Source organism: Crotalus tigris, unplaced genomic scaffold (assembly GCF_016545835.1).
Source record: "Crotalus tigris isolate CLP2741 ecotype Arizona unplaced genomic scaffold, ASM1654583v1 scf7180000018462.226286, whole genome shotgun sequence".
NCBI classification, from domain to species: domain Eukaryota; kingdom Metazoa; phylum Chordata; class Lepidosauria; order Squamata; family Viperidae; genus Crotalus; species Crotalus tigris.
Window position 1 is genome coordinate 57,501 of NW_024097016.1, and position 22,237 is coordinate 79,737.

At 42.3% G+C, this 22,237-nt stretch overlaps 1 protein-coding gene across 3 annotated transcripts in view; it reads left to right on the forward strand.

Moving 5' to 3' along the window:
- LOC120312223 overlaps positions 1 to 18,346 on the forward strand; it is a 58,587-nt gene extending 40,241 nt beyond the window's left edge. For all 3 annotated transcript variants that reach the window (XM_039352625.1, XM_039352626.1, XM_039352627.1), the window contains 9 exons: positions 1 to 188; positions 2,485 to 2,619; positions 6,509 to 6,597; positions 6,931 to 7,141; positions 8,536 to 8,670; positions 12,066 to 12,095; positions 14,925 to 15,013; positions 16,847 to 17,006; positions 17,790 to 18,346. The exon at positions 1 to 188 is cut by the window's left edge and continues 11 nt beyond it. In XM_039352625.1, coding sequence (XP_039208559.1) covers positions 1 to 188; positions 2,485 to 2,619; positions 6,509 to 6,597; positions 6,931 to 7,141; positions 8,536 to 8,670; positions 12,066 to 12,095; positions 14,925 to 15,013; positions 16,847 to 17,006; positions 17,790 to 17,936 — 1,184 coding nt within the window. In that variant the 3' untranslated portion in view covers positions 17,937 to 18,346. The remainder of the gene's footprint in view (positions 189 to 2,484; positions 2,620 to 6,508; positions 6,598 to 6,930; positions 7,142 to 8,535; positions 8,671 to 12,065; positions 12,096 to 14,924; positions 15,014 to 16,846; positions 17,007 to 17,789) is intronic.
- The last annotated feature ends 3,891 nt before the right edge of the window (positions 18,347 to 22,237 follow it).

The following is a 22,237-nucleotide window of genomic DNA, read 5'->3' on the forward strand; positions in this document are numbered from 1 at the left end:
ACTTTGCCTGTTGCCGTCACGAGGGGGCAGACGTTACCTTCCACTTCAGCCCTCAGTTTGATATTGACAAAACTGTGCTCAACACATTTTGGGATGGGAAGTGGGGAAAGGCAGAACATCACAAGATGCCCTTCCGAAAGGGTGAGAAATTTGAAATCATCTTCATTGTCAATAATACTGGATACCAGGTTGGTACACATGATAGAGGCTCCTTTGGGACTTTAGGTGCCCCTTCATTTCCCCCCTCCCCCAGAATTCACCATTTCTCTGTAATGGACCATAAATATATTTAATACTCTTGTCAACGCTGCAAATATTATATATTCTTGCTTTTGACAATATGCAGAATTGTCTGGTAATTATGGGGTTAATACAGAGCAGAAGGGGGGTTGGGGGTAAAGCCCGGGAAAGAAAGAGGAAGAAAACCTTTGACCTTCACACTAATTGGATAATGTGATATATGACGGCTAATTTAGGGAGGGAACATGCTGATAATTTAACTGCTCAGAGGAAGAGAACTTAGGTCCTAGCATCCCTCCGTTGTGCCTGTGCCGACATTTTGTAGCAATAAAAGACTTTTAGGAAAATAAATGCCTGGAAGTTCTTTGAAGTGTTTCATTAGCCAGAACCATAACAACTGACTTTCCCAACTTCATATCGTTCAGATTGGATTTAAGAGTAGAGTAGAGTAGAGTAAAGTAGAGTAGAGTAGAGTAGAGTAGAGTAGAGTATATAGAGTAGAGTAGAGTAAAGTAGAGTAGAATAGAGAATAAAAAACAAAATATAGAATAGATATAAAATAGAATAGAATAAATATAGAATATAGAATAGAATAAAATAAATACAAAATAGAATAGAATAGAATAGAAATAGAATAGAATAGAACAGAACAGAACAGAACAGAACAGAATAGAATAGAAATTTTATATTGGCCAAGTGTGATTGGATACACAGTTTGTCTCTGGTGCATAAGTTCTCAGTGTACATATAAGCAACAAGTGATAAAGCATGATCATGACCATAAAATTCAATCATCATAAATCATAAGATACAACACTTAGTGATAGTCATAGGATACTAAATAAATAATCAATATAAATCATACAAGGATACTAGTAAAAACAATCAACATAAATCATGATACAAACAACAAAGTTATAGTCAAAAGAAGATAAGGAAATAGGTAATAGGAAAGATGAGAAGAATAGTAGTAATACACCCCTACTAGGTGGTGTAGCGATGTACAGGTAGTCCTTGTTTAACAACAACTTGGACCAATAACTTAGTCATTAAATGATGTAGTTCCCTAAGTGCGAACATTACTGTGTTTATAATCAGACTTTGAAGGTTGTAAATGTCAGGATTGGTCTCAAAGTTACTATTTCATCATTGTAGTAACCGCAAACGGTCACCAAATTGCAATAGCAATAGCGCTTAGACTTATATACCACTTTGTAATACTTTAAAGCCATCTCTAAGCAGGCTACAGAGTCAGCATATTGCCCCCCCGCCAACAATCTGGGTCCTCATTTTACCGACCTCAGGAAAATGGAAGGCTGAATCAGCCTTGAGCCAATCAGGATCAACACTTCATTCTGACCATTGCACCACTAGGGCAGGATGAGGATGAGGAAGATCTGTGACTGAAGGGAAAACATTTTGGTCTAGGGCAGGGGTCTTCAAACTTGGCTCTTTTATGACCTGTGGACCAACTCCCAGAATTCCTGAGCCAGCCTGGCTCAGCTTGGAAACCTCTCCCTTTCCCCTCAGCATGGCTGGCTCAGGAATTCTGGGAGTTGAAGTCCACCAGTCATAAAAGAACCAAGGTTGCCTACCCCTGGTATAGGGCTAGGCCAGGGGCCTTCCAACTTGACCCTTTTATGACTCGTGGACTTCAACTCCCAGAATTCCTGAGCCATCATGGGGGAATTATGGCCCCTTCATGACTTGCAGACTTCAACTCCCAGAATTCCTAAGCCAGCATGGAGGGAACTATGGCCTCCTCATGACTGGTGGATTTCAACTCCCAGAATTCCTGAGCCAGCATGGGGGAAACTGTGGCGCCCTCATGACTGGTGGACTTCAACTCCCAGAATTCCTGAGCCAGCATGGGGGGAATTATGGCCCTTTCATGACTCGTGGACTTCAACTCCCAGAATCCCTGAGCCAGCCTGGCTCAGCTTAGAAACCTCTCCCTTTCTCCTCAGCATGGCTGGCTCAGGAATTCTGGGAGTTGAAGTCCACGAGTCATAAAAGAGCCAAGGTTGCCCACCCCTGGCCTAGGGGGAGAAAAGGTTATTAGTGAAACAAAGGCCTATCCCTTTTTACATGTATACATTTTGACTTGTTTGACCCCGCTCTATCGCTACTTGCTCAGCTTTGGGGTGGGATGTGTTCCTGGCAAGAATAAACAGGTTTTTTTCTGCAAAGACAATGAATGATCCCAAATGAGACTTGAACCCTCTCGACTTTGCCCTCTGATAGATTCTAGTGAACAGGAAGCCATATTGTACCTTTGGACACAGAAACCCACCGCAAAACACACAGGAAATTAGGGTTGAGGGAGACCTGGAGCTGCAATCTTTGCATGTGATAGGAGAACCAAAGATGGGGAACTTGGTAAGTATTTGCTATTGACAAGTTGGCCTCTCCTGATTTTGATCTCTCTTTGGGAATTGATTCTGGACTGCTTCAATCCCCTAACAGTGAGTACAATTGACCAGTGGAACAGCTTGCCCCCAGAAATCGTGGGTGCTCCATCACTGGAGGTTTTTAAGAAGAGACTGGACAGTTACTTGTCTGAGATGGTATAGGTCAGGGGTAGGCAACCTTGTCTCTTTTATGACTCATGGATTTCAACTCCCAGAATTCCTCAGCCAGCATGGGGGAACTATGGCCCCCTCATGACTCGTGGACTTGCTAGTCAGCTGACTAAGGTATGTAGGAAGCACATCACAATAGTAATGGGGGACTTTAACTACCCCGACATCAACTGGGAGACAAACTCCGCACCAAGTGGAAGATCCAACAGGTTCCTGGCAAACCTAGCAGACAACTTTGTCTCCCAAAAAGTAGAGAAGGGAACTAGGGGATTAGCCATTTTGGATCTAATTCTCACTAACAGAGATGAAATGATAGAAGGTGTTGAAGCCATAGGAACCCTGGGAGGAAGTGATCATGCAATATTAGAATTCAACATTATAGAAGCACAAGCAATAGAACACAGTCAAACTAGAGTCTTGGACTTCAAGAGAGCTCATTTCAATAAACTTAGAGAGGGCTTGGGAAGGATTCCATGGATGAGAATCCTCAAGGGGAAAACAACCCAAGAAGCTTGGGAAATTTTGAAAAAGATAATAAAATAATAAAAGATAATAAAAGCACAGTCTAGCACAATACCAACAAAGAGGAAAAACAACAGCTCTCAAAAGAAACCAGCATGGCTGCATAAAGAACTCTCTGACAAACTGAAAGATAAAAAGGACAAGTATAGACAGTGGAAAGAGGGGAACATAACTAAGTCAGAATATCAGCAAATAGCCCGAGCCTGCAAAGATGAAGTGAAGAAAACTAAGGCTCAAAATGAACTAAGGCTTGCGACCAAAGTCAAAAATAACAAAAAAAGCTTCTTTCAACATGTAAAAAACAAGAAAAAAGTGAAGGAAATGATTGGTCCATTAGTGGGTGGAAGTGGCAAAAAAGTGACAAGCAACAGGGAGAAAGCAGAACTATTTAACTCATTTTTTGCATCTGTCTTTACACAAAGGGAAAAAACAGACCAACCTATCAAAAATAGTGCCATAAAAAACAAAATAGAAACACAAGTTAAGATAGGCAAGAAAATGGTTAGTGAGCACCTGTTCAGCCTAGATGAGTTCAAATCACCAGGACCAGATGGATTACACCCCAGAGTTCTGAAGGAACTGGCAGATGTGCTATCAGAGCCACTGAACTATATATTTTTTTTATTGAAAATTTTTAAAAGTTTTTACAAATAACAACACAAAACAAAACAACCCTCACCCAACCCCTCCCCAACCACCCCCTCCATCCCCCCCCCCGAGCTTCCCAGAACTGAATATAGGCTTAATTAAAATTTTAAGAAAACTAAACAAATTTTAACAATTTATAAAATAATTAATAATAGGATATATATAACGTAGACATTAAGAAAAAAAATATTTAAAAAGAAAGAGAAAAAAAAGAAAAGGAAGAAAATGAAAAAAAAAATAAAAAAAAGAAAGAAGAAAGAAAGAAAAAAAGAGAAAACAATCTATAAAATATCAAAAATTACGTACAAGTTACAAAAAAGCTAAATAATATTTTTTTAAATCCAATTTATATTGTATAAAACTTATCCATTTTTCCCATACAGCAAAAAACTTCTCTTGCGATTGCTCCTTTAAAAAAGCTGAAATCTTTGCCATTTCTGCCAAATAAGAAACTTTAAAAAACCACTCTTGCAAAGTAGGCAAAGATTCCTTCTTCCAATATTGCCCTACTAACAGCCTTGCGGCTGTAATCAAATTTAACATTAAAATGACCTCCTTAGCATCACAATCAGTAACAATACCTAACAAAAATAACTGCGGAGTGAATTTTACCCTCCTTCTAAAAATTCTTTGAATATTCCACCATATCTTAATCCAAAAAGCTTTTATGTTTTTACACGTCCACCAAGTATGATAATAGGTTCGGAGCCACTGAACTATATTTTTCAAAGATCCTGGAACACAGGGGAACTACCAGAGGACTGGAAAAGAGCTGATGTAGTTCCCATCCTCAAAAAAGGAAAAAAAATGGATCCAGGAAATTACAGACCTATCAGCCTGACCTCAATACCTGGGAAGATCATGGAAAAGATAATCAAACAACGAATCAACGAACACCTAGAGGCAAACAAAGTCATTACTAAAAGCCAACATGGGTTTGTCAAAAATCGATCATGCCAGACAAATCTTATTGCATTCTTTGACCAAGTGACAAAATTAGTGGATCAGAGGAATGCTGTGGACATAATTTACTTGGACTTCAGTAAGGCATTTGATAAAGTAGATCACAACCTACTACTTGACAAGATAGAAAAATGTGGGGTAGACAGAACCACCACCAGATGGATCCGTAGCTGGCTGACCGGCCGTACTCAGCGAGTGGTCCTCAATGGAAATGCATCTATATGGAGGGAAGTGTGTAGTGGGGTGCCCCAGGGCTCTGTTCTGGGCCCAGTACTCTTCAACATCTTCATCAACGATTTGGATGAATGGATAGATGGGGAACTCATCAAATTTGCAGACGACACCAAGCTGGCAGGAATAGCCAACACTCCAGAAGACAGGCTTAAGATACAGAAGGATATGGACAGACCTGAACACTGGGCACTAACTAACAAAATGAAATTCAATGGTGAAAAAAGCAAGGTTCTACATTTAGGCAAGAAAAACCAAATGCACAAGTACAGCATAGGTGGCACATGCTCAATAGTAGTAACTGTGAGAGGGACCTCGGAGTCCTAGTAGACAATCACCTAAATATGAGCCAGCAGTGTGCTGCAGCTGCCAAAAAGGCCAACACAGTGCTAGGCTGCATTAACAGAGGGATAGAATCACGATCACGTGAAGTATTAATACCACTCTTCAATGCCTTGGTAAGGCCACACTTGGAATACTGCATCCAGTTTTGGTCACCATGATGTAAAAAAGATGTTGAGACTCTAGGAAGAGTACAGAGAAGAGCAACAAAGATGATTAGGGGACTGGAGGCTAAAACATATAAGGAACGGTTGCTAGAATGGGGTATGTCTAGTTTAATGAAGAGAAGGACAAGGGGGGACATGATAGCAGTATTCCAATATCTCAGGGGCTGCCATAAAGAAGAGGGAATTAAGCTATTTTCCAAAGCACCTGAAGGCAGGACAAGAAGCAACGGTGGAAACTAATCAAGGAGAGAAGCAACCTAGAACTAAGGAGAAACTTCCTGACAGTGAGAACAATTAATCAGTGGAACAGCCTGCCTCCAGAAGCAGTAAATGCTCCAACACTGGAAGTTTTTAAGAAGAGACTGGGCAGCCATTTGTCCGAAATGGTGTAGGGTTTCCTCCCTGAGCAGGGGGTTGGACTAGATGACCTCCAAGGTCCCTTCCAACTTTACTACTATTACTATTACAGTGTTGGAGCATTCACCGCTTCTGATTAATTTTTCTAACAGTCAGGAAGTTTCTCCTTAGTTCTAGATTGCTTCTCTCCTTGATTAGTTTCCATCCGTTGCTTCTTGTCCTGCCTTTGGGTGCTTTGGAGAATAGCTTGACTCCCTCTTCTTTGGGGCAGCCCCTGAGATATTGGAACACGGCTATCATGTCCCCCCTCATCCTTCTCTTCATTAGATTAGACATACCCAATTCCAGCAACCGTTCCTTATATGTTTTAGCTTCCAGTCCCCTGATCATCTTTGTTGCTCTTCTCTGCACTCTTTCTAGAGCCTTTGGTTTGCTTCATCATTTTTTCTGTTCCAGATTCTCCCTTACCATCAACCTGTCCCTGGTGGACTCCATCCTGGAATGTCTGTACATGTGGAAGGCACAGTGCCCAAACACTCCAAAAGGTAATGTTCCTTATAGGAGGGACATGATGATATCTTGCTCAAAACAATGGCAATAAGATTCTTATACTATTAAGGATAGTTTAGCCAAATTCCATGCCAAGACTAAAGACTTTTTAAATTCTTCAGGTAGTTCCACTTCCTGCTTCTTCTAAATTCCAACTAAACCATGAGGATAAGGAACTTGATTCTTTTCCTCGAGCCAAAATTCACTATCCTACAGATTCCAGATTCAGGCCAATGGAGAAGGGGGGGAGGAGCGAACTCTATTCTGAGATTCCTGCACCTCCCATTTAATTTTCCTCTTCTTTCATTCTCTCTCTCTCTCTCTTCCAGTTTCCCAGTGTGGTTCCGGGTGAACCTTGCCTGTACCTCTAGTGAGTCGAACAACATTCCCCTCCACTTCATCCCTACCTTTATTTATAATCACATTGGACTCAACACCTTGCACGGTACCAGGTGGGGATGGGAAGAGAAACACAAGATGGTCCTCCGGGAAAATGAGCATTTTGAGGTCATCTTCATTGTCCATAAAGACCAATACGAGGTTGGTTCATGTGACAGATCTTTTTGGGGACTGTTTCCTCCTCCCCCCTCCAGTATTCACAATTGTTTTGGAATGAACCATGAATGTATTTCATACTGATTTTCCCAATTTCATATCTTCCAGATAGGGTTTATGTCAGTGTTTCTCAATCTTGACCATTTTAAGGCATGTGGAGTTCAACTCCCAGAATTCCACAGCCAGCAATGCTGGCTGTGGAATTCTGGGAGTTGAAGTCCATATGCCTTAAAATGGTCAAGGTTGAGAAACACTGGTTTAAGTGATGTACAGGTAGTCCTTGTTTAGCAACAGCTGGGACCAACCACTTAATCATTAAATGAAGTTCCTAAATTAGAAACCACCACTGTGTTTCTAATCACACTTCAGCTTTACTTTGCTTTACAGTCCTGTGAAAGTTGTGAATGCCAGGATTGGTCTCAAAGTTACGATTTCATCACTGTCCTTATTGCAAACAGACACTAAAGGAGGACGACCTGTAGCTGAAGGGAAAACATTTTGGTGAAGGGGAAGAAAACGGGTATCAGTGAAATAGCAATAGCACTTAGACTTATATTGCACTACACCAGGGGGTCTTCAAGCTTGGCCCTTTTATGACTTGTGGACTTCAACTCCCAGAATTCCTCAGGCAGGCACTCTGGCTGAGGAATTCTGGGAGTTGAAGTCCACAAGTCATAAAAGGGCCAAGTTTGAAGATCCCTGTTCAGATACCCCAGAGCAGAAACCAAACAGGCACAGCCAAAACATTTCACCTGTTTTAAGTTTCCTTTTAAAACAGCTTCAAATACCTACTATATTCCTTATAACAAGACCGACTCCCAAATTGCAATGATGGTGTCTCTGGGTACCCATTAGCAAAGGGAGAAACTTACATTTTGCAATTGTCCCCAAGGGATACTTGTTTGAATGGGGAGGGTTTCTCTGGCTGAGGAATTCTGGGAGTTGAAGTCCACAAGTCATAAAAGGGCCAAGTTTGAAGACCTCCTGCACTATACAGTGCTTCACGGCCCTCTCTACGTGGTTTACAGATTCTGCATGTTGCCCCCCAATAATCTGGGTCCTCATTTTACCCGCTTCAGAAGGATGGAAGGCTGAATCAACCTTGAGCCGGTAAGGATCGAACTGCTGGCAGTGGGCAGAATCAGCTTGCAATCCTGCATTCTAACCACGGCGCCTCCATCCTTGAGCCAGTCAGAATCAAACTCCTGGAGTTTGCATTCTAACCACTGCGCTACCACAGACTCTCTTTTTACATGTACATATTTTGATCTATTTGATCCTCTCTATGCCCACCCTGCTCAGCTTTGGGGTAGGTTTTTTTTTCCCCTGCAAAGAAAATGGATGATCCCAGTTGAGACTTGATTCCTTTGATCCCACAGGTCCTGGTGAACAGGGAGCCCTTTTGTACCTACAGGCACAGAATTCCACCACAAAGGGTGCAGGACATCAATGTCGATGGAAATTTGCAGCTGCATTCTCTGATCGTGATGGGAGGACCAACACAGGGGAACATGGTAAGTGTTTGCTATCGACAAGTTGACACCTCCTGAGCCTTGATCTCTCTTTGGGCATTGATTCTGAGCTGATTCAACCATTAAGATGCCACTTTTTCTTTCTCTCCTCCAGGCACTCTTTTCATACCTCATTCTAAGACTGTGGCCCCTTTGGGTCATCAGCTGTCTTGGCTTACAGACTTTGCATGCTACCAGAAATAACCATCAGAGGGTATGCAGCAAAGGAACAGAGAACAAATTTACCGCAGGCCAAGGTCCTGCTCTCTTCCTTGCAGATGTCTATAAAGTAGAATAGAATAGAATAGAATAGAATAGAATAGAATAGAATAGAATAGAATAGAATAGAATAGAATATGGAATAAATAGAATAGAATAGAATGGAATGGAATAGAATAGAATATGGAATAAATAGAATAGAATAGAATAGAATAGAATAGAATAGAATAGAATAGAATAGAATAGAATAGAATAGAATATGGAATAAATAGAATAGAATAGAATAGAATAGAATATGGAATAAATAGAATAGAATAGAATAGAATATAGAATAGAATAGAATAGAATAGAATAGAATAGAATAGAATAGAATAGAATATAGAATATAGAATATGGAATAAATAGAATAGAATAGAATAGAATAGAATAGAATAGAATATGGAATAAATAGAATATGGAATAGAATAGAATAGAATAGAATAGAATAGAATAGAATAGAATAGAATAGAATATGGAATAAATAGAACAGAACAGAACAGAATAGAATATGGAATAAATAGAACAGAACAGAACAGAATAGAATAGAATATGGAATAAATAGAATAGAATAGAATAGAATAGAATAGAATAGAATAGAATAGAATAGAATAGAATATGGAATAAATCGAATAGAACAGAACAGAATAGAATATGGAATAAATAGAACAGAACAGAACAGAACAGAACAGAATAGAATAGAATAGAATAGGAAGGGGCTGGACTAGAAGACCTCCAAGCTCTATTCTATTCTATTCTATTCTATTCTATTCTATTCTATTCTATTCTATTCTATTCTATTCTATTCTATTCTATTCTATTCTTCCAATCCTTATTCTATTCTATTCTATTCTATTCTATTCTATTCTATTCTATTCTATTCTATTCTATTCTATTCTATTCTATTCTATTCTATTCTATTCCATCCCCTTGCTCAACCAAGAGAATCTATACCATCTCAGACAAGTGACTATCTAGCCTCTTCTTAAAAACCTCCAGTGGTGGAGCACCCATAACCTCTGGTGGCGAGCTGTTCCACTGTTTGATTGTCCTCCCTGTTAGGAACTTTCTCCTTAATTCCAGGTTGCATCTCTCCTTCATTAGTTTCCATCCAATGCTTGTTATCCTGCCTTCTGGTGCTTTGGAAAATAGTTTGAGGTAGTGTTTCTCAATCTGGCAATTTGAAAATGTGGGGCCTTAACTCCCAGAATGGCTTAGCAGACACTAGCATCTCCTTGTTAACGAATGAAAATGCCAGGAAGTGTGCAATGACTGAACATGGCAACCTGGCTTTTCAGGTAGAAGATTAGAAGTCTGTTGCATGTACTTTCTCCACCGAAAAGTCAGAGTCTGACACATGGGGTGATAACCTTTTTTGAAACATCCACAAAACATGGTTGGGCAAAGGCCACGGTATAATTTTTTGCTTGGTACAAATAGCTCTCTAGGTTTTTGCACAACAAAGGTGACAATGCCTAATTGTGTCTTCGGAGACAACTTAAGTTCAGTTGCTTTGTTACCATACAAGCTTCAGCCATACACACACCCATGAACACATGTACACACATATACATATACACTATGTTTCTTGAGCAGTTATTATTTTATCAAACGGGTGAACAATTGCCGAAGATTCGTGCAGAGTCAATCCAAGGTTTCAAAGTGGGGTCAAAGTTGTCAGCCACTCCAGAAATCAAAACTCCAAGATGCAAAATCCACTCATAAATATCACTGGAGCCATATGTCAGCAAAGAGAACAGAAGCTGCAGCCAATTGCTACTCCTTTGCTTGGCAAGTAGACTAAAGACTTTCTCTTTTCTGCTCTCTTTTCTACTAACCCTAGACTGGGAAGCCTAATGTCATCCTGTCAGGGAAAGTCCCATGGTTCAGGTGGTGCTGTGACTCATCAGTCTTGTGGGATGTCAGGCTTGGTCCTTCCTCAGGCTGACATTCCACAGGATCAGCTGGACAACCTCGGATCAGAATCTCAGTCCAGAGCCTGGCCTGTGACATCTCCAGCACATCTGCACAGTTAACATAATACACCTAATCTCTTTCCTCCATTAACATAACTGAGTGATTTGCAACAGGCTAAGCTATGTCTGATAAACCAATCCGGGTTAAAACTAACTGAGTTGAAGAAGTAGTAGAAAAGCACCCATGAAAGCTTCAACTAACCTGGGTGAATGTGAAACACAAACTCAGCCACTGTTGCCTTCCTATCCTTTAGGGCAGGGCTTTTCAACCAGTGGTACGGGTACCACCTGTGGTACATTGGCACCTGGCAGGTGGTACGCGACCATCCTAGAAAAGGGGTAGCGGGGGAGGGGAATTAGCTGAACCGGTGGCAGCACCGCACAAGCCTGAGCGAGAGACGGCTGGAGCTGCAGGGTTGTTAGGGCTCAGTGGAAGCGCCAGGATCATCGCCAGGCTCCAGCTGGAGCTTGGCACTGATCCTGGGGCTTCTGCTGAGCCCAGAAGAAGCACTGATCAGCTGGAATGTTGCAGCATCTCTAGAGTCTTGTGATTTACATTCAGATGCTTGGCAACTGATTCATATTTATGACGGTCACAGTGTCCCAGGGTCAGTTGAAGTGACCAAAACCTGCTGCAACCACCCAGCAGATGTGGGAAATAAAAACCAAACACCCCCCCTACCCCACCCCCACTGCCAATCCTCAACAGAAATGCTCACAACAATGAAAACCTCAGACAGAAGGAAGAACGCCATCGGGCGGGCAGACAGGTGTCTTGCTCGGCTGTGGCTTGGGGGCCACTTTTTTCAGTGTCATTGTAACTTCGAACAGTCACTAAGCGAACAGTTGTAAGTCGAGGACTACCTATACTTTATCACTTTTTTCCTTTTTTTTTTTTTTGGTCATCAAGTTTTTGACACCTTGCTAGGCGACTGGTGGTCCTCGGATGTTGCCATATCCTAAAAGTGGTACAATGGGTGAAAAGGTTGAAAAGCCCTGCTTTAGGGCACGTTGCCGAGTCCTGCATATGGGACATCACAAAATCTTCCTGTAAATACTCAGAAGGAAAGAAAGGGGGGGGGGCAGCCACAAAGTCATTCAGAGCTAGGGATTTTAGGAGAAAAATGTGGAGTTGTTAACAGTCTCTTTGAATTTCTTTCCCACCAGATAATGATGGGCCCTGTAACCTACTACCCAGTAAGTACTAAGAGATTTCCTAAGTTAGAAGTCCCCAACCTTTTGGGCACCAGGGACCACCGGTTCCGTGGACAGAGGTTTTTCCACAGACCGGAGAGTGCGTGGTTTTGTGTGCTGCCTGTATCCCACGGATGGGGCTTTGCTTATTTGTGCAGCCCAGTTGCTGGCATGCCGTGGCCCAGTACTTGTCCATTGATTGGGGGTTGGAGACCCCTATCCTAACTCTACCTGTCTCTCCTTACTTTAGCCCAGATTTGTGGGATGGAACAGAAACCAGGAGGTGGTGAATTTGTCTGAGTGTATTCATGTAGAATTCAAGGAACTTAGTATTTTCTAGTGTTTGGCTTAAATCAGTGGTTCTCAACCTTTTTAATGCCGTGACCCCCAACCGGTCGTAAGTCGAGGACTACTCAACCGGTTGTAAGTCGAGGACTACTCAACTGGTGCAGCACCGTTTGCAGAATGGGACTTTTGGCGGGCTCAGCAGGGCAGAAACAGCCTGGACAATTCCTATTGGCTTTTGAAAGCCAATAGAATTAGACTCTATTCAAGAGAGTCTATTCTATTGGCTTTCAAAAGCCAATAGAATAAAAGGGAGTAGCACAGCTAAGGAAAAGGGGGGAAAAATGGCGGACTGCGTTGTTTGGCGACCCCCGTGAAATGGTCGTTCGACCCCAAATGGGGTCCCGACCCACAGGTTGAGAACCACTGGCTTAAATGGTAGTTATGGTGAACAAGAGACTAGATGTAGTAATCAGTGCTCAGTCATTGCAGGGTGCAAATATGGCTGACCGCCTTCGCAGTGTTTATTCTTTTTATACAGTTTTCCAAGCAGTAAAAGTTTAACATGGCAATAGCGTAGCAATAGCATTTCATTGGTTAAACTCCTTACCAATCCTTAAGAATAGAAAGCCAGGAGGTCCAAAACAGGGAGCAGTTTGCTGCCACATCCTGTTGGTGTAAGCTAGCTGATATTACAGCAGGTGAGGTCATTGTACCAGCCTGGGGTACTTTCCCACATTGCCATGGTGATGTGAACGGATGAGATCATGTAGAGAGAAGGGGCACGCAGGCTTTGGAGGGGCAGTTTGCTGCTCACAACCTCTACCTGGTCCCTATCTCTACAACTAGAAAATGGAAATTCTGGAAATTCAGTAATCTGCCAAATGCATGATTGGTTTGGTTCACAAGCTTCTAAAATCACATGGAAGGGGGAAAAAAGGAACAGTGAATGGAAAATTTAAGGGAGAATTAGCTACTTTATGGTTAAGGAGGGGGTTAATATTAGTCCCTTTCCCCCATGTCAAAAGGTACCCACACCCCATCACCCAGGAAATTTCTAGTTAAACCAAAGAAATTGGGTTGGAAGAAGGCTGTTGGGCTAATGTGTGGCAGAGTAGAAAGAAAGATCTATAGTTTGCACCAGGAAATCAGCTCTTACAACCAAGTTCTATAAACTCAGTCTTTTGTGATGAAGTAAACCAGGGACTTTCACAGCATCTGAGTAAAAAAAAAAAAAATTGTCAGCCCAGCAGCCATGCCAACACTGTCACAACTATTTTTTTGGTTCATTGCACATAAACAATGGATTGGACTTGAAGGTCCAGTCTGCCATCCTGACTATTTTGACCATACCCTGCGGACATCCCTGCTAAGCAAGAAAACCACTTGAACCCAGCCAATGCCTTTTCTGCCTGGTGTCAACGCTGCTAATATTGGATATTATTGCTTTGACAAGATATGCAGAACTGTTTGGTATTTTTAGAGTTAATTCAGATGATGGTGGGAGAGGAGGAGAAGCACGGGAAGGGAACGGAAGTGAATCTTTGCCCTCCAGATTGATTGGAAAATGTGAATTATGACTCCAAAATAGGGAAGGGGAATAGCCTGGAATGTTATGTGCAAAGGAAGGGAAATTCAGATCTTGGCATCCTCCATGCCGTGCCGACACTCTGTCACACAAAGAATAAAGACTTTTTAGGATAAACAATGTCTGGAAGTTCTTTGAAGTGTTTTGTTAGTCGGAACCATGACATCATGCCAAGATCTACAAACTTTTCAAACCATTTAGGGGTCCTGGGCCCCTCGTGGTAGCAGGTCAGACTCACTATGAAGTGAAATATATTCTTGACTCCAGAATTTTTAAAGGGAAATTGCAATACCTAGTACAATGGAAGGGTACTCGCTGTCCAAAGCTATTTGGGTGAAATCTAATGATGTGAAGGCTGACCAACTCATCAAAAAGTTTCATGAGGAAAAACCCCAACAAACCAAGAGATAATCCCTGACATATGTTTTTGTTCACATACAGGACCTATCCTTTTTGTAAGGGGGGACGGATGTCAACACTGCTAATATTGGATATTATTGCTTTGACAAGATATGCAGAACTGTCTGGTATTTTTAGAGTTAATTCAGATGATGGTGGGAGAGGAGGAGAAGCGCGGGAAGGGAATGGAAGTGAATCTTTGCCTTCCAGATTGATTGGAAAATGTGGAAGGGGAATAGCCTGGAATGTTATGTGCAAAGGAAGGGAAACTCAGATCTTGGCATCCTCCATGCCATGCCGACACTCTGTCACACAAAGAATAAAGACTTTTTAGGATAAACAATGCCTGGAAGTCCTGACACCTGGCTTGTAACCACAAAGGGCAGAAAAAATCCATCCAAAGCAAAATCCCATGAGCTGACGTCTGCCCATGTTGTGGGTCTCCCTGTTGGCACCCCAAGACCCACTGGACTGTAACTACCTTAACCCGAGCTAGCAGGGATAAGTGGCATAGGTCAGAGGGGGACATTAAGAGTAATCTGTTTTCTTGCCCATTTCAGCTGGTGCCCTACATATGCGACATCCCTGGAGGTCTAAAAGCCAACAGGACCATCACAGTACGAGGCTCTATTCCGAAGAATGCTAAAAGGTCTCGGCTCTCTTTTTTCACGTGCATTTTGAGGTTCAGGCAGAGGAATGGAACTGTAACCGTTGCGCCCACTGTCCTTCTATAGTTGGTGCCACAGGTCCCACCCTGCTGGTGTCTCCCTGACATCACACATTTCAGCCCAACTTGCCTCCAGCCTGCAAATTGGAGACCAGGCTCTGGTTTGGCTTTGGCACAGCAAAATGACACTATTGGGGCCTGTCATAGTTCTTTCCCAGTTCATCTCCTTTCTCCAACTCTTCCATCTGCCCTGAATGTCTGCATGCTCAGCCCAGAGAACAAGGAGGTTGAGGGGAATGGATGCACAACTCCACACATAGTCTGAGGAATTCGCTGCAAGAAGAAGTAAGGGCTGCTAGCTGGGTTTTATTTTATTTTATTTTATTATTTTATTTTTATTTATTCATCAAAGAAAAATTACAAATTTAAACAAGCAAAATAAGAAAATTAAAATGGGTCAGTGACAATAGGCACTTTAGTGCACCTTATGCATGCCCCCTAAGGGACCTCTTATATATGGAGTGAGGGCCATAGAAGTTAAGTTAGAATTAAAACTATGAAAGTTAAAGTTAATGGCTGGGACAACCGAATCAGGTAAAATATTCCAGATTTTGACAACTCTGTTACAAAAATTGATTTTTTTACAATCGAGTTTAGAGCAGTTTACATTGTTTAAAGCAATTGTTTGCACACATTACGTTACAATTAAAGCTAAAGAAGTCATTTACAGATAAAGCATTACTGTCAACGCTGCTAACATTGGATGCTCTTGCTCTGATAAAATATGCAGAGCTGTGTGGTATTTTTAGAGTTAACTCAGATGATGCTGGGGGGGGAGGAGAAAGAATGTATGTGGGTAATTATATCAGATAAAAATCCCACATTGCAAATGGAAGAGAACCTTTGGCTTTCAAACTGATAGGAGACCGTGATTTATGACAGCAAATTAAGGGAGGGAACATGCTGGCAAAATATGTGCTCAGGGGAGGAGAATTTAGATCTTGGCATCTCTCATTCATGCCATGCTGACATTTTGTTACACGAATAAAAGACTTTTTAGGATAAACAATGCCTGGATTCTTTGAAGTTTTTCATTAGTTGGAACAATGACAATTACTCTGTACAATTTACAATTACTATATGCTATGCCATATCTACGTCTGACTGCAGATGTCGTGGTTCTAAACTATATAAGCCAAGAATTTCAAGCCTATTAGCATATTATGGACAGAAGAATGCAAGATTTTCCTTGTAAAGTACTTCTGAACTCCTTGATTGTATTAATGTCCAATATGCGGTAAGGATTCCAGACAGTTGAACAGTCTTCTAGAATTGGCCTAATGTGTTTTGTAAGCTCTAATGAGCCAACCAAAGTGGGGGATCTGAAATTTCATGAAGGCATCAGCAAGTTAAAGAGTTTGGAAACCTCTGGTTTAGGAGGTGCCATTAAAGAATGATTAGGACTCAAACCATCATTAAGCAGGGATCATCTGTTCTTCATAAGAAGAATGCTATCCACTACTAAATTGCTGCTTAATTTGCATTTGTAATGTGTTTGTCTGATTTATAGAGTTGGTTTGATTGTGGCACGACATAAATGTAAAGAATAAATATCAAAAATACCAAAAATGCTAAATAGAACTTACACATTTAGCAGCAGTCTACTAATAAATAATATTTGCAAAGAGAAACAACAGCTTTTAAGTCTTCATCTATGGAAGCATCTGACAGGCTGCTATTGGATTAAGAGTCAAGAGTAAATCAGATTATTCCAAATGCCTAGTCAGTGATACCTGCTTTTTCTCTCTTTCCAAGGTTTGAAATCAAGTTTATGGCTGGCCAGGACATCGCTCTGTCCATTAGTCCACAACTGGAAAAGAGAACTATGGTGTGCAACAGTTTTCTGAATGGCAACTGGGAACCTGAGGAACGCAACCTGCTCTTTAACCTTTTCCAGCCTGGGAAGTACTTTGAGGTGAGTCAGTTTTGTTTCCAGCAGGGAGGGGTGTCCACAGGGTGAGGGTTAAAAAAATATGGCAACCACAGCTATGCAATTCATGTATCACTCCTATTTTACCTGGCTGATGAGCTGTGGTGGTGCAATGGTCAGAATGCAGTACTGCAGGCTATGTCTGTTGACTGCCAGCTGCCTGCAGTTTGGCAGTTTGAATCTTACTAGGCTCCAGGTTGACTCAGCCTTCCACCCTTCTGAGGTCGGTAAAATGAGGACCCAAATTGTTGGGGGCAAATATGCTGATTCTGTAAACTGCTTAGAGAGGGCTGGGAAGCCCTGGGAAGTGGTATATAAGTCTAAGTGCTATTGCTATTATGTGCACACCCCTAGATTCCAGCAAAGAGCTTGACTGGTTGGCCAGGCAGATAGGCAGTGGGAAATGGAGAGAAGATCCAGCTGATGCCTTCCATCTGCCTTAATTCCCAACTAGCATAGCTTTGAGGAGTTGAAATCTGAACCTCTAGAAAACTGGTGGGATTAACGCACCCTCCAGAAGATGTCTCCAGATCGTTCAGAATCCTGTTTTTAACTCTCTCCTGGAAAATTGGATGGAAGTTAAAAGCACTCAAAAGTGTTTTCAAGTGCTTCGAAAGCAATCAAAGCCTCCAGCCCCTTGATTGCGGTGCTTTTTGATTTTGATGCAAGCTGCGGATTGTGTGCGCTATGGACCCTCTTCACTAGAATATCGGAGGTGATTCAGATGTGTTGATTTGGCCATATTAAACATCCTTCCTCTCTTCCCAGCTCTCAATCCACTGTGACAACCACAAGTTCAAGATTTATGCCAACAGCCAGCCCTTCTTCAGCTACGCCTATCGTTACATCCCTATTGAAAACATCAAAACTATCAAGATCACAGGAAATGTGACCCTTTCCTACATCACGTACTAAGCAAGCAGTGGGAGAAGAGACTGGTAATAGCATAGACCAGCTTTTCACTCTCTGCCAATACATTTAGAATCCTGCTGAATTTGAGTGGTCTGCAAGCTGCAGTAATTCAATCAATCAATTAATCAGTCAGATATTCAAGAATACTGTGTTTTCCCTAAAATAAGACCTGGTCTTATATTTTTTTGCCTCCAAAAGAGGCATTAGGTCTTATTTTGGAGGGATGTCTTATTTTTTTCCCAGGAGCTGCCTCACGCACCCTGAACCTGCTTACAGTGCCACAGGGCTTCTGCTGCTGTCTGTCAAATGCTGCAAATATTGTATATTCTTGCTTTGACAATATGCAGAACTGTCTGGTATAATTGGGGTTAATACAGAGCAGAAGGGGTGTGGGGGCAAAGCCCGGGAAAGAAAGAGGAAGGAAACCTTTGATCTTCACACTGATTGGATAATGTGATATATGACAGCTAATTTAGGGAGGGAACAAGCTGATAACTTAACTGCTCAGAGGAAGAGAACTTAGATCTTAGCATAAAGCCTCCGTTGTGCCTGTGCCGACATTTTGTAACAATAAATGACTTTTAGGAAAATAAATGCCTGGAAGTTCTTTGAAGTGTTTCATTAGCCGGAACCATAACAACATGCTAAGATCTAAGTGAAAGCACTGCCGCTGCTGCAAAACCCGTTGTGCTGCAGCTGCTGCTGTGAGGCACATCCTGCCAACAATGCCACCACTGCGAGGCACATCCTGTTGCCATTGGTGCCGCCATCATGGCAGTGGCATTAGCAGCAGGACGTACCTCGCGGTGGCGGCAATAACAGTGAGGTGTGCCTCGCGGTGGCACAGCAACAGGAGTCCTGCGGCACGGTAAGTGGGTGTGGGGTGCATGGGGCAGCTCCCCCCTCTCCCTGATTCACCCCACCTTGTGTCTTAGAAAGTAAGTAGGGCTTATTTTGGGGGTAGGGCTTATTTGCAGGGAAACATGGTAGTTGACAATATTAATCAGCATTTTCAATAAAGCATCTTGATCAAGCAATGCAACAGGCATTTACTTTTCTGCCTTCTGAATTGGATCTGTCAATGATACAAAACATTTTTAATTTCAAATATGTGCCCTCTAGATGTGTGGGAACAATGTTTCTCAAACTTGGCAAGTTTAAGGTGTGCAGATTTCAACCCCCAGATATCCATTATTGGATCCTGATCCAATGTCATGGCTTTGTCTAATTACCAATTGCAGGTTGGATGAATTGAAAAAGAAACTTCTCAAAGGTGCAAACAAATTTCCTACTTCCCTACAGCCCAGGATGGCCATAACTGGATCAAAGATCAAGTAGTTCCATGTAAACAGCTTGTTTTACCCCTGGTTAACTTTGGGGGAGCTTAGAGTTAACTCAACCCCTGTGGCAAGTTTACCATTCATTCCCCCAAACGTGGGAATGCTCCCACATATAGATGGGGAACTCATCAATTTTGCAGACGACACCAAGCTGGCAGGAATAGCCAACACTCCAGAAGACAGGTTTAGGATACAGGAGGATCTGGACAGACTTGAACACTGGGCGCTATCTAACAGAATGAAATTCAGTGGTGAAAAAAGTAAGGTTCTACATTTAGGTAAGAAAAATCAAATGTACAGGTATAGTAAAAAAGATGTTGAGACTCTAGAAAAAGTACAGAGAAGAGCAACAAAGGTGATTAGGGGACTGGATGCTAAAACATATAAGGAACGGTTGCTGGAATTGGGTATATCTAGTTTAACGAAGAGAAGGACGAGGGGGGACATGATAGCAGTGTTCCATTATCTCAGGGGCTACCACAAAGAAGAGGGAGTCAAGCTATTTTCCAAAGCGCCTGAAGGCAGGACAAGGAGCAACGGATGGAAACTAATCAAGGAGAGAAGCAACCTAGAACTACGGAGAAACTTCCTGACACTTAGAACAATTAACCAGTGGAACAATCTGCCTCCAGAAGCGGTGAATGCTCCAACATTGGAAGTTTTTAAGAAGAAATTGGACAGCCATCTGTCCGAAATGGTGTAAGGTTTCCTGCCTGAGCAGGGGGTTGGACTAGATGACCTCCAAGGTCCCTTCCAACTTTATCATTATTAGTATTATTAAAATGAAGAGGGATTGTGTTGAGGACCACTTTTCTCTGAATGCAGTAGCTGCATTTGGTTGATTACAGAATTTACAAGTGATCTCCGTGATGAGATCACTTGTAAGCAGTCAGTAACAACTTCCTTCACATGTTATATCTGGATATCCTCATCACAGTGAACTGCTGTTACCTAAACTCTCTCCCCTAGGCTCCTGCACCCCCACCTCCTTTTACTCCAAACTCAGTTAGAAAAGGAAAAGAAAGGCATGATTGTAGATAGAGATGTCTCTGTCCACCAAGATCTCTTTACATGATTTCCTATGCACCTGTGTGAAGGAAAGCGATCCCTGACATCCCAGAGAAGAATCTCATGTCCTCTTCTCGTGTCTAACAAAATTGCAGCTGAAAGATTAGCCAGTTAGAAAAAGATCCTAAAGCAATGGTTCTCAACCTGTGGGTCGGGACCCCATTTGGGGTCGAACGACCATTTCACGGGGGTCGCCAAACAACGCAGTCCGCCATTTCTCCCCCCCTTTTCCTTAGCTGTGCTACTCCCTTTTATTCTATTGCAGTGGTTCTCAACCTTTTTAATGCCGTGACCCCCTCCAACCGGTCGTAAGTCGAGGACTACTCAACCAGTCCTAAGTTGAGGACTACTCAACTGGTGCAGCACCGTTTGCAGAATGGGACTTTTGGCGGGCTCAGCAGGGCAGAGACAGCCTGGACCATTCCTATTGGCTTTGGAAAGCCAATAGAATGAGACTCTATTCAAGAGGGTCTATTCTATTGGCTTTCAAAAGCCAATAGAATAAAAGGGAGTAGCACAGCTAAGGAAAAGGGGGGAAAAATGGTGGACTGCGTTGTTTGGCGACCCCCGTGAAATGGTCATTCAACCCCAAATGGGGTCCCGACCCACAGGTTGAGAACCACTGTTCTATTGGCTTTTGAAAGCCAATAGAAGAGACTCTCTTGAATAGAGTCTTATTCTATTGCCTTTCAAAAGCCAATAGGAATTGTCCAGGCTGTCTCTGCCCTGCTGAGCCCGCCAAAAGTCCCATTCTGCAAACGGTAGTGGACCCGTTGAGTAGTCCTCGACTTACGACTGGTTGGGGGTCGCGGCATTAAAAAGGTTGAGAACCACTGATATAGACCTCTTGATGCTATGGAAATAGTGGAATTTCCTTGGGGGAGACGAAGAAGAAATTATGAGTCTGGAGACCCACAGCCATATTCATAAGGCAAATGGCATGATATGAGAAAGTGAGATGCAGAGCTTTGCTATGCCAGGAAGCCTGAAAACCTGACTAGTTTTTCCCTCCCTCTCTGCGATCCTCCAGTGCAATGCCCCCCCAACCTTTTGGGCACCAGGGACCGGTTCCATAGAGAGAGTTTTTTTCCATGGACCAGAGGGGGCATAGTTTCATGTGCTGCCTGCATCCCATGGACGGGGCTTTGTAAGATGCTAAGAAAAAGACACAGGCATCTCTTGAGCAGAGGTTTGAAGCTGTAGGACACATCTTGACAAACTTTGAGTTTATTGCTTCTTATATACTTGTTACATACATAGGCTTTACCATTAAATGCTGACATTTCACATTCATAAGTTTAACCATTAGATGCGGACATAAAGTTTCTTCATTGGAAAATTCCTTCATATAAGCAACTATTTTCTAGTAACACATTACTAGACCAGGTAAGAACAAATACAGTAGATCAGTGGTTCTCAACCTGTGGGTCGGGACCCCATTTGGGGTCGAACGACCATTTCACGGGGGTCGCCAAACAACGCAATCCGCCATTTCCCCCCCCCTTTCCCTTAGCTGTGCTACTCCCTTTTATTCTATTGGCTTTTGAAAGCCAATAGAATAGACTGTCTTGAATAGAGTCTAATTCGATTGTCTTTCAAAAGCCAATAGGAATTGTCCAGGCTGTCTCTGCCCTGCTGAGCCCGCTAAAAGTCCCATTCTGCAAACGGTGCTGCACCAGTTGAGTAGTCCTCGACTTACGACCGGTTGAGTAGTCCACGACTTACGACCGGTTGGGGGTCGCGGCATTAAAAAGGTTGCGAACCACTGCAGTACATCAAAAGGAGAAAGAACTGACAAAGACAGGAAGAGATAGGAAGGAACTTAAGCTTATTATCTATTTAAGTAGGTGAGGCATTAAGTCAAAAGGGGATGACCTTCTGGCTGCTTCACTGGGA